At 35.6% G+C, this 12,673-nt stretch overlaps 1 protein-coding gene across 2 annotated transcripts; it reads right to left on the bottom strand.

The window, feature by feature from the left end:
- Positions 1–3,904: 3,904 nt before the first annotated feature.
- Positions 3,905–11,686, bottom strand: LOC139980014 (AN1-type zinc finger protein 2A-like). 2 transcript variants are annotated; one of them, XM_071991357.1, is made up of 9 exons: positions 11,014–11,686; positions 10,301–10,343; positions 9,339–9,390; positions 8,980–9,156; positions 8,189–8,307; positions 7,239–7,361; positions 6,809–6,887; positions 5,885–6,062; positions 3,905–4,428 (listed from the first exon to the last, which is right to left on the bottom strand). In XM_071991357.1, exons 1-9 carry the CDS (start codon positions 11,066–11,068, stop codon positions 4,400–4,402), a joined length of 855 nt encoding a protein of 284 aa, XP_071847458.1. In that variant the 5' UTR covers positions 11,069–11,686; the 3' UTR covers positions 3,905–4,399. The 2 variants fall into 2 exon arrangements, with proteins under 2 accessions (XP_071847458.1, XP_071847457.1); XM_071991356.1 differs by having other exon boundaries at positions 5,895–6,062.
- Positions 11,687–12,673: the final 987 nt, after the last annotated feature.

Raw genomic sequence — 12,673 nt, 5'->3', positions numbered from 1 at the left:
AAACATGACAAGAAAATTATAAAGATTTACCAGTCATTCATTAAAGGGAGTAAATCTTGTATCCCTTCAATTGCTATCTAAATGCAGAGGTGCAAATGTAGTTTTTTTTTTGTATCAAACAATACAAAAAGTAAATTTATTATTATCCAATGCACACACACACACATGGTGCTGTTAACCAAAGGTATCTGTACAAAACAGCACACATTTATCACATGATGCTTACCAGTAGTGACTTCTTGAACTGTTCAAAATGTATCTGCAGCAATTGGATGGAAGGTAAATAATCAATCTCTGCTTGAAGATAATCCACTATGAATCCTTCTACATTGTAGTATTTCCTGTTATTAATGTTGTATATTTAGCTATTCCAAACATGAAAAAATCTGAATTATTCTTACAATGATATGTATCTTATGTCTTCCACTTTTTTTCCATTTCCATTATGCACAACCCCCCCCCCCCTCCACACCTCTCACACACAACACTGTTACCACACTTGTATCCCTTATGGCTTGGATAAGCCAAATGTGCTGGTTACATCATTGCCCAATTGAGATTAAAAAGTACTTGAACATATCATGAATGACACTCTACTGCCATTCTTTAAACATCATGTGTTTGTTATGCTTTTCTTTATTTCAAAGAGGAAATCCAGAAAGAGGCAAGGAAGGATATAAATCAATCTTCTGTCCAGCCAGGTGGTATGTATTAATCTTTCTCGTTGCCAAAATATATCAGAAATTAACATCAATGTCTTAATTTCATTTTTACTAGCTTGAATCAAGCAGCCTTGCTCGTTTTTCAGCTTAGAGAAACAACTTGACTAGTCTTGATTGTGAGAAAATGATAATTTGCATTTAGTCCCAGAGCAAAGGTTAAGCAAACAATGTATCAAGTATCTGAAATGCACAGGCTTGGTTGCGGAGGGATCGGGGGCGGGTGGGGGGGTTTCATCCAAATATCTGTGGCAATAATTTGGGATTGAGCTTCCTTAGTAACAACTCCCTCAGCAAATTATTCTCAAACCATAATTTCAACCCTTTGCCAGAAATTGGACTACATTTTGTTCATTAGTTACTCATGTTTTCTAAGGTGTCATTTTGCTGTAGTGGGAAAGGTATAACTTCTGCAATCTGCTGGTCCAAACATCACACAGTCAAAGCTATTGCTAAAATTCAACAGCCTAACCAAGTTCTTTAGCAAGTGGGAATTATAATTTTGAGTGAAGGTGGCAGTCAGTTTGGTACTTCAGAATGACCTCAGATTTGGTTACAACTCCTTACAATCTTTTCCATTTTAATGGAAAGATTAGACTACCAGAATTTAAAGGCATTGAAGACTCGCCCAAAACCGTCTGCTGCGCTCTGGAAAAGTTAACTTTCCGTTGTTTGCAAGTGATGTTTTCTTCTTGTTGCTATAAAATACACACAGTTATGAAACGTGATACCTTATTATCTTTTATCTAGACCTGAGATGTCCATCCCTGCTATGTATGCTGCGTTGTGGGTATTGACCCTATTGCTGTATGTACCGACAGTAGCAAGCTGTATGTGTATTTACTGGGATCGATGGTGGTGTCTAACACTTCTGTTACACCTCATTTGAAACTAGGTCAGATTACCGGCATGAGACATTTCTTTGTACGCGAGTCTTCACACCTTTAAAGTTTGATGAAGGCATTTGTCATATTGTTTTATTGGCAGTTGTCGTAGGTTTTTGGCAGATGGAAGGATATTCAAACTGTCAGTATACAAGTGCTTTGATTCTTTGACATAAAAGAAATATAAAAGTTTACAAAGAAATGTTAAATGTTTTACAAAGAAACTGGATGGCACATAGACAAGGAGCTGAGATATGGATCTGTTAGCAACCAATAGCTGTCGCTGTGATTGGTAAATCTATACATATTCATACTTTGGAAAGTTGATCTATATGTTATCTATGAAAGGCTTGTGTGGTTTTTAACACAGAGCTGGGCAATGCAAACAACCATGACACTTATTTGGCAGAGGTTGCCTGGAGAATAGAAGAGAAAAATGATAAATCCCTCCTTTGTTGACAATATTGAAGTTTCATCCTTTCAATGTGTTTTGTGTTTGCAGGAATGAGAGTATGGAGTGATCCTTTTCAGCCAAGAACAGACAAATGAAGTTGAAGAAGGCAATTTATCAGAAGATATACATGGAGCCAAATCCATTCACCATATTGCTTGAGAATATTGTACGATGTAGCGGTTTATATCTATCAAGTATGTGTTCTGACTGCATACAATACCTGGGATGCTACCTTTCACAACGTGAACTTTCTGATGAAAATCCCTTCAAAGGAAAATAATTTGCCATCAGTGATTACCATGCATACAGGATAAAGAAATCTAATGTTGTAATGCTACCTTAAATAACTTGCAGGTTTAACTAAGACTAAGAGTAGAACATGCATTTTGATCAGAAGGACAGTAAGATTATTTCATGACGTTTTATAATCGAGAAGCATTCATAGCGAGTTCATTTTAATTCTGAATGTAAAATAAATACTTGTGATGGTTTATGTAGGGATTAGTTTGTATACATTCTTCTAGTATCAATGCCTATGTGTTACTTGAACTACATCCTAGACTTAAAATATTTAATCCCTAGATATCAAATAATTAATGTTTCTTTGCTACTGTATCCACCTGATCATGAACAACAGTGATATTCCAATAAGAAAGTCAATTGTAAGATGTTCATTAGAAAATGTTATGTCTGCTATGTTATCTTTATACAGATATAGGACAAAGTGAATTTTAATTGGCTCTTAGCCAATCAGCAACCACTTATTAAGTATTATCTGGGTTCTGCATACAATCATACCATCTGTATTGAGGCAGCTGTTTGATATCAACTGGCAAGTTTGTTTACTGATTAATAAAGGAATCGTTTTACAATGCAATAAATAGAAAATTAATTTAAAGAAAAATTAGCGTGTTAAACACTGAATTTCTCTCAGATTTGATTACATGATTTGTAGTATAAAGTCGTTTTAAGTCTTGAGAAAATCTATAGGTAGGCTAGACAAACCACATTTACTGAACATCTACCACAGTCTAGTATGTACATTAGAATCAGGGCTGAACCATTAACTGGATATTTACTGGTTACATGTTACTTTAAGATCATTTTAGCATATTGCTCATGGAATTTGTTTTGGTGGGACTCACATGCCATTAGGTTAAATATTGGTGGAGATTTGCAATTTCAGTTATGAATATGATACCGAAGATGGTAGAGTAATGCCAATACATAATGCATTTTTTTACCGTTGAGGGCAAATTTTTAAGGATTTCTACCTAGTCTTCCCAGGTCATTCTCTTTGGTTGTCCAAGCAGTGAATTTGGTTGTCCCAAAGAGTGAGACAATTAACCAAAAATATGACCAATATGTACATTATTGGAGAGATGTGTAGTTTGGTGAATAGAAATCAGCCTTGGGCTAATAAAACTCCCCTTTGGGTGGATCATAGGCCTACCACTAATTTTGTACTATTTCAGTATCTCCAAAGTTATAAAGAGCAATATTAATTGATTTATTTGGGGTATATTAAATTACAAAGCAACCTGACTTTGATGTAGATAAAGTTAGTTGTCTGCCAGGCAAGCTGCAAAGCATTTCGGTTGTCCAATCAGAAACTTGGTTGCTTCGGATGATCGGACGACAGCTAATATTGTTTTCCTACCTTTTAGTATACACATATCTGAAGATTGATATGCTTACCACAGAGTTGAAGAGTATTCTAGTATCAAATATTCAAAGAATTCCAATCATACATACTTTTTGGTTCTTATAAAAAGGACAAAAATTCTTTACAAAATATTGTGTATTAAAACTCTTATTGTATAAAAATGAACACAACACAATGTTAAACATTTTTAAACTGTATTTCTCATGATAAATATACGATAGATAAAATATAGAAGTATATTAAAAGACGAAACAACACACTGGCTTAATTATATACTTTTCCTATGTTTTCCGATGGTACAATTTTGTCAGATACAAACCATTTGACAATGCATTTCTCTTCGGCTGTTAGAGCAGCGGTTTGCATTCTGTTGGCAATTTTGTGCCATTTCCACCAACTACCGATAACCGTTATGTTGATGATAATATTATGCAGGTACAGAAAAATACTGCAGTTTCAAAATATCACATTTAGAATGGTTCTTAGACAAATTAACAATAACTGTTAAAACAGACATAGTCACAAATATTATGTTTAATTAAATATCCTTGGTTATATGTTGCTTCTCGTAGAAATAATCATGTTCATGTAACAGATGAAAAAAGATGTCGTTGAGTAACCCCCTCTCTGCGGCATCGAGTTGAAAGATGCCAGTTAGGACACGGCACATTTTGAACTACCTGAGCTCTGCTGTCGCTGCGTACCCTGCAGAGAGGAAACCAACAAGAATGTTGTCATTCTAAAATCATATTTAACATTACAGTTTGTGCAATTTGTGTACTAGGGGAAAACGATAGCATTCCACGAGCAAACCATGAGAGATTAACTCAAGATAACAGACTCACCAGATTTCAAAACATTGTTATCGATAATCTGAAACTGATCAAATTACAAGTACCACAGAATCAATTGCGATACATCAGACTTGTCCAAGCCTTAACGAAGATTCCATCTGACTTTTACCAAAAAGTTTGCAGAAAGCTATCACAAGTTTTAAAATAAACACATATCACAAATGTAGGATATTTTAAAACTTGGAGTTATTCTAAAATGTTTTGGATATAATAAAACTCAGGGGTTATTGCTTTTAGGTCTAAAGATGAGTTTCTTTGCAGAATTCTTATGAAAAGAAGCAGGTAATTCTTGTCACTTACTATCTTCCAAATTTTGTTTCCATTTGTGTTCTATGGAGATAGCTACCATCTATTAGTTTACACTTCAAACTGACATAAGTCACTTATGAAACAGACTTCAAAGTTTCCCCAACAAGAACAAATTATGTGAAAGGTTCAGTTTGTTGAGTCACATTTTTGACATTCATTTTGCATTGGCACAGATGTTTGTGTGGAACAACAAAGGAACATATACACTGTCTATGACTGTATTCTGCAGGGCATTCACTAGTCAACAGTCGAAGTGTACAAAGTTTACAAATACAGATTTAAAATGGGAAAGAGGACAAGTATGGCAGACAGAAAGCGAAAGGCGAGGCTAAATATATTAACTGGCCCTAGACATAGAGAATTCTCTCTGAGAGAACAATGTTAATCCTACAGTATGGTTGATGCGGGGAATAATTTATCGAGTATAGCATTCACAAAATGCCAAACAAAATGGTAAAGAGTGCTATACAAGTGTATAGATACATTGATGTATTCTACACAGGAACTATATAGTATTCAACAAGAGAATAAAATTCAGAGCCTTTGAAAACTGCTACACAAAATTTGAACACTAAATTATTCCCTGTGATGTTATTTGAGTGGAACAGCTTTTGCAGAAGAACAAGAGAGATGAGACTTAACTACATGTCAATTCAGAAAATAACATAATTGTGGACAAGCAGATTAGCCTGCGAGTACAAGTTGTCCAGCTTTGAGAGAAGCTTTGATCAACTGTGTGGAATAAGGATGATTATGGGAATAAAATAAACCTACTATTAAATCACCCCAAAGTGATACCCGGCTTAAATATGTAAGGTTGGATAACCACATGTTGGGAGGACCACTTACAGTGTTCCACAGTTAAAGCGCTACTTCAGAAACATTTAATCAAGTTTTAGGAATGACAGGAAGGGGAAGACAGAGAGTGAGTGAGAGATGACTTAATCATATCAATCAAAAAACCTGAATGGTTGCAAAAACATTCAGAAGGACAGTACTTGATCTCACTTGGTTTTGTTGCCTCCTCTGTTCGTCCTCACTCTGTGCTAGTGCCCTCGCTAGTGCCAGATCTGCCTCCTCTTGTTGCGTCTGTGTTGGTGGTACGTTGTCAGATGGAGGACCCGCATCTGAGGCTAGAGAAAGCTGCAGAGCCCTGGCCATTGCTTCATCTTCCGACTATATTATTAAGAGAAGGAAATAACTTTACTCAACGAGAAAGATAATCATTTTACAAATTGATGTATTAAACGGTACTGAGATGCAACAAAAAGGGCTCCTGTTAATTAACCTGTACGACTTCAATGGCATTTTCAATGCAACCATTCCAGCAGAGGTTTGAATATCTGTGCAAGTTAATTTTGTGGAACACTGACAAAAGATATGCTGTATTGCTGTTGTGAGTTTGCAGTCATTTAAGGTATATATGTAACAATTTTGAATTTTACTTACATGTTGAAATGACATTAATTGACTGTGAAACTGTCACCATGGGTAAGTTATGCCTAAATGTATATATTCCATTTGTTTATAGACAATTTGGGATTTCACTCCTAAAACAGGCAAAATGAGTGAGTTCATAAGGCATTATGTATATCAAAGTTAGAAACTATTGCAGCTTCCATATACTATCAGCCATGTTATCTCTGAGTAACAATGTATTCATTCTGTAAGTTGTAATTAGACTTGTCATACAGTTACTTACAACATACTTAAATAAAATTTTACTATAAAGTTAAGAAAGATAACTGCAAGCTGGGGAATTTTCCACTTACTGATTAGCAAACCATTAATTCAAAGCAGCTGGACTGTGTAGTTCAGTGTGCAAAATTGTAAGCTAAGAATTCACAGACATCACTTTACTAGAAGTACATAACACCCTTGTCAACCCAAATAACCTGTACAACAAAGTAAGAATGACCTACCATTCCAGCCTGCATGCTGTACGCGTTGGACACAGGTGGAGTCGTTCTCTGCCGAGACATCTCTCTTTCTCTTCGCTCACTACAGAGAAAAAACATCAAAGATTCCATTCCTTTAGAGATGATATCCACATCTGGTGGTGTTTAGTGACTCAGTCAAGTTTTGAATTACGAATGGCATTTATACTATATTGATATCATTTACCATCCAAGCTATTATTCTAATCTGCTATGCATGTATGCACTTTGCAATTACATATCAAAGTAAGGCATTTATATAGAGTTTGACCAATAAAACAAACAAATTTTCTTCTGATATCAACCATATCCTAGAATCACATTAAGTAGAACTACAAGGCCTCTTCATGATCATGTCGTAACACGTCCAGTGTGCTATTTGCTAAACTAAATCATCAGAATTGAATGATCTTACCGTGCTAAATCTGCTCCAATGTTCACTAAAGTAGTCTTTTGAGGCTCCCTCTTGGATTTCGGTAGCTGTTGTTTACTATTGGTTTTGTTGGAAGAAGACTGAGCTCTATTCACTGCAGCAAACCTTAACGTAAGCAAAACAATGTAATAAACATCAAATGAATAAGCTTTTTTATGAATGCCGGCCATCTTCTTGTACTTATTCTCTGGAACTAAAACACTTTAGATAGGCGAGTGATTATGGTACAGGCAATACCAAAAACTTGCAACTTATAATTGTTTATATATTGTACTGTAAAAATCTTAAATTTGGTGACGAGAGCTTTACCCTGTGTCAATATTTTCACTCTGACTACAAAGAAACCAGTACCTTCCTATGGAATATGTGGTCAATGGTCATAAAATGCCAAAAATCTAGTTCAATGGCCTACCACAAGACTATTGAGGCTCCTTTATTGGCATCTAACAAATGAATTTTTGTGTCATTAGTATAAAATGATAAAATCATGAACTTGACCAAAGCAACAATACATTGAAGAAGAAGAAGAAGAAGCAAACCCAACCATCAATACTAACCTAGGTATATAGAGATCCCCAAAGCAGCTACAACAAACTTATTCAACTTGGGTAGTGTGTCTTTCCTTTCAGTAGACTGAAGATTTGAATAAGTCACAGAGCCACCACTTCTTAAATTACCTAGCACCACCAGTTGGATCACTGAGACATTGTCAATTTGTGTCCTAGTCTGCCCCTGACCACACATAAATGTTTCCTCCCCCCCCCAGCCCCCCTCCCCAGCCAAATATGGATGTCCCAGTCAATTGTTTTTTATAAAAAATTCTTTAAACTATGAGGTCAACAGGCTTCTTATGTGAAAATTCTGATAATATTGTTATGATAATCAGACTGAAAAGGAAGAGATGTGATATGCTGATATTTGATGGAACATACCCTGAGTTAGTGATGCCTGAGCCGTGATTACCCTGGTGTCCTTTGCAGGCATGGTCTAATGCATGGCGATGCTTGAGGCAAAAGTTAAGTCTGCAGGAGTCGCATACTATAGGCATTAACTGTTGAGAGAGAACAAAGATGGTTTGATGGTCCCACCCACACAGTAACTCATTAACAAGCTAAAATTAGAACTCAGAAACTAATGGGAGTATAAAGTACATGACATATTACTGTCATAATTATTTGGCAAATTCATAATTCTTTGATTTCTCTTAGAAGATATGGCATATGAATGGCCATCAATAGATATAATTTTGTCAATTTTGTGATTATGTCAATAACATTAAATTATACAGTATGTGACTACATTTCATTAATAAGTCACAAACCAAACTTGAATAAGTTCATTTCTAGCATACTGTACTCACTTGCATAACTAATGCAATGTTTCGTAAAAAAACGATACATATTTTGAAAATTTTCAGGTCTTACTTTGTCGATTTAAAATAAACATTGACTGAAAACTTGAACAGGTATTTATCAATTTTGTTGTCATGTATGCATTGCCAAAAGTAGCAAGATCTTGTGCCTCAAATTCTTTATGCAGCTCTCTTCATCAGTGAGGATTTCTTATATTTTGCAATCTAAATATGAAAATTTTCCTACAGTTACTCAAGTGGCAAATAGAAGTTACTTACATATTCTTTACAAAGCATTAATGTTTACAGTCATAGACTCAAGTTTTGACATTTTGAAGTTAGATGGCACTTTTCCAGCAAGTGACAACTTACCTCCTTTTGTTTACATCCTTTTTTTGAACATTTGTTAGCAAAGACCTTTCTCTTTTTGACCGCTCGGTCAGACTGACAATCTCTGTCAATGTGCTCCGAGACTCTAATATCTGGTGCCTCATCTCTGCGACCTGGAACGGGTTTGTTACACAATGGACACACAGGGACTTGGACATCCTGTCAGAGATATCACAAAGAACATCAGCTAAGTGAAAAATGATCTACAGGGCTTATGAAAAAAGACTCAAGTTTTACAGTTCACAGTATTTTCTCATGATATGGTAACAGACACAATTAGATTTGGTCCCTTGATAGGTCCCTTGGCAATGAATTTACTAAAATGTTGACCTATTACTTACTTTCTTGTAACCTTCTTCACATCCATGCGTGTCATACTTGATATGTTGTTTGCTATTGAGAAAACAGAAACTACTAATTAACATATTTCAGTTGCTATTTCTCATAGTGTTTGTTGGTCAAGCTCAACTACTTTAGGTCCTCATTCCAACCCATGAAAGGAATCATAGAAATTCCATACTGTTTGTTTAGTAACAAACCTGTGTCTGTGTCAATGTTCAAGATCACTGCGCAGTTCAACTTGTGCCCAGAAGAATGCTAGTGATTATCACTGCTCACTTTGCAGAAAGAAAACCTACTCAACGAAAGAAGCGAGCTTGTGTCCAAATACAGACATAGAGGGTCACTGAACCGTGGAAGGAGAAAACTGTGAGGTTGATCGAAAGGGAGTTTTCAGGTTTAACGGAATCACTTGCCTGAAGATCGCTGTTTTGCATGGAACTTTAAGTAGCATGACTCGTTCCAGATTTCATATTATCTATACCTTAAGGATAGGTATCAGAAATAATAAAGATAAGAAAACTGTAGAAGAACAGTAGCAGTTGTGACATCACAGACAATTAGCTTTGATCCACTCCAGGGTAGAATTGTGGACTCAAAATAGGTTCCACTCATGATTAAATCAATCATATCTTGAGTTAGGGACACAATATTGGGGTTTACGACTAACAGTCTGGAATGTTTTTCTTTTCCGTCTAAATGTCACACTTCTGCCACAGAAATATCCCTTAAGGGCTACACTCAATCTTTAAGTCATTCTCAATACTTTGAATGAACTAAATTACACAAAGGAAATCAATTTTCTATTGATGGCATGTTTCATAATTATGTCCTAAATAGCATAATAGAATACTATATGATATTTGTTTCAAAAGTTCTGAGATATTTTCTACATAAATCAATAAAACATTAAAACATACTTATGAGCCAGAGGAAAATATTCGATCCTTTTAAGTATACTTACCAGAAAATTTTAGAGCAAGCATCACATTTCATTGGAAGGAAATCTAAAAATGAGAAAGGAGGAGTTGTGGTGTATAATATTAATGTCATAATAATCTTATTACCATTGATGATCATAAAAAAAAAAAAATGACAGTCTTAAAGTTCCAGTGTCTGTTTCCCCATTAAAAAGTTATGTTGAAAGCATAAACATGAATTAAATAATCCAATACAAAAGTTGGCAGAACAAGCATAGGTACACCATTTAATCAGTTCCAAAGAGCAACACAGTTTGTGTCTTGGCCGTGGCTATTCTTACGACTAGTCGTAACAATTATTTATAAACTATTCTTACGACATCGGCGAATTCATCGTAAATAAAGCAACTGCGCATGTAGTAGGGGTAACCCTAACTCTAACCCTCAATCCAACCCAACCCTAACCCTGAACCTAACCCTAACCGAAAATTATTGTTACTCCTGGTCTTAAAAATAGTACTCCTAGTCGTAAAAATAGCAACTGCGCATGCGCAAAAGGTCATTATTGTTACGACTAGTCGTAAGAATAGCCATTAGCCACTTTGTTGTTTCTTTAATTTGAACCTGGCAAGCCATCTCTGAGTCAATGATGTAGCTTTCTCTATGAGCGACAAAAGATTGCCATTGTTTAATGCTACAATTGCTTCTCATACTTAGTCATACTTTAATAAACAAGGCAGAAGAAAGGTATACTTACCAAGCTGCTTGCATGATGAATTTGAACAATGTTGGCCAAGATCTGGAAACTCCATTTTCAAGTCGTAAAGAAACAAATGATGGGTTTAGGAGTATCTTGTATATATTATTACCCTATCGGCTCTGCTTTATTGGTATTGTATTGTAACTTTGACTCTTGAGTAAGTGGTACTACTGGCAGTGGAATGAAAAGGTTTTGATTTAACCCAACTTAATGTCCTTGAACAAATCAAACACAAATCATAGAGCTAGAACTTTTCCCATTTGTGCTTTGTAAACAACAGTGTCTTCGTACTGGTGTGGGGTACTGCCTGTAGTTTTGCTCGAAGGATATTAAAAAAAACGTCGGCACAAGATTTACTACACAAGCCCTACTTTAAGATCCTGCAAGGGGCCTTACGTTGGTCTTGTTATCGTTAGGTCTGTTACTCAGTGTTAGCCTAGCCTGTAGCCTAACATTAGCACTGGCGGGTAAAACAACCAGTAAGGCGCTTTCACTTGAAGGCAAGTTTTGGGAGTTGAAGTCGACCAAGCAATGCAGATTAACATACACTTATTTTCGTTTTCTTCTAGTTGTTAATTCCTATTTTGAGATGGATAACTAACGAAATTGTACTGATTGGTAACCTTCACTCTTGCTTGTGCAACTGATAAGTGACTGAGTTGTTAGACAGAACTGTCTAACTGTGTTGTTAGACAGAAGTGTTATGATGGCAATATGTATGAAGTTAGTACTGTACGTCCGATCGCCGAACGCAATTACATATAGTGCAGTGGGGATTCTTACCGTGACGTAGCATTTCTATATTTAGCGCTGTATTCTACATCTTTCTGGAACATTCTCTTGGAGGGCCATTCAGAAAGGTCTCTTTGACCTGTGATAATATACAAATAACTTGTTATGAGTGCAATTGTGCAATTGCAAATATTTCATGAGTTGAAAGATGGAATGTTCCATTCAACGTGGCGCAGCCGAGTTGAATGGAACAAATTAAATCTTTCAAAGAATGAAATATTTGCACTATTGCACGAATGAAAACCATTCACTATTTCTTTTATAAAACACCTTCAAATTTGGATATACATTAAATTTGTGTTAGTATGCGTTAGTATTTGTAAGTATGCTATATATTAATATTATTTATTGAGATTAGTTAACCGTTCTACAAAAATATATGGGGTGCCATTTTAAAAATAGCATGTACAGACTAAAAGTTAATAATTAAAATAAAATATTAAAATTAACAAAGGCTTAAAATATCCAAAAGACTGTTCTTCCTCAAAGGGGCAACTTTTATTTGCCAGTGGGGCACATTTGCTATTTTGGAAAAAAAGTTGTTTAAAAAAAAACCTCAATATATATAGTACCAGATGGGGCTCTAATCTTGTCCAATTTGGTCCAAACTGAACCTAGCTCAGTTTGGACAAAACATATGGACCCAATCAGGAGAGCTCCGATCTTGTGGGTCCTAATTTATAATGAGGGTTATCGTGAACTATATAAGAAGGAAATGTACTTTGGAAAAAGTGGGATCCCAGGTGGGTCGTAACATGCAGAATGGACGCTTTAGGCTGGAAGCCTAACAATTCACATTTTCCATATTTTTTCAACAATGGACACTTAATTTTCAGTTTAGCAATTGGCCACCAACAAATCAGAC

The sequence above is a fragment of the Apostichopus japonicus genome, chromosome 14 (genome assembly GCF_037975245.1).
Source record: "Apostichopus japonicus isolate 1M-3 chromosome 14, ASM3797524v1, whole genome shotgun sequence".
In the NCBI taxonomy this organism is placed as follows: Eukaryota; Metazoa; Echinodermata; class Holothuroidea; order Aspidochirotida; family Stichopodidae; genus Apostichopus; species Apostichopus japonicus.
Note: the sequence above shows the minus strand (reverse complement) of the source record. Positions and strands in the feature narration are given on the sequence as shown.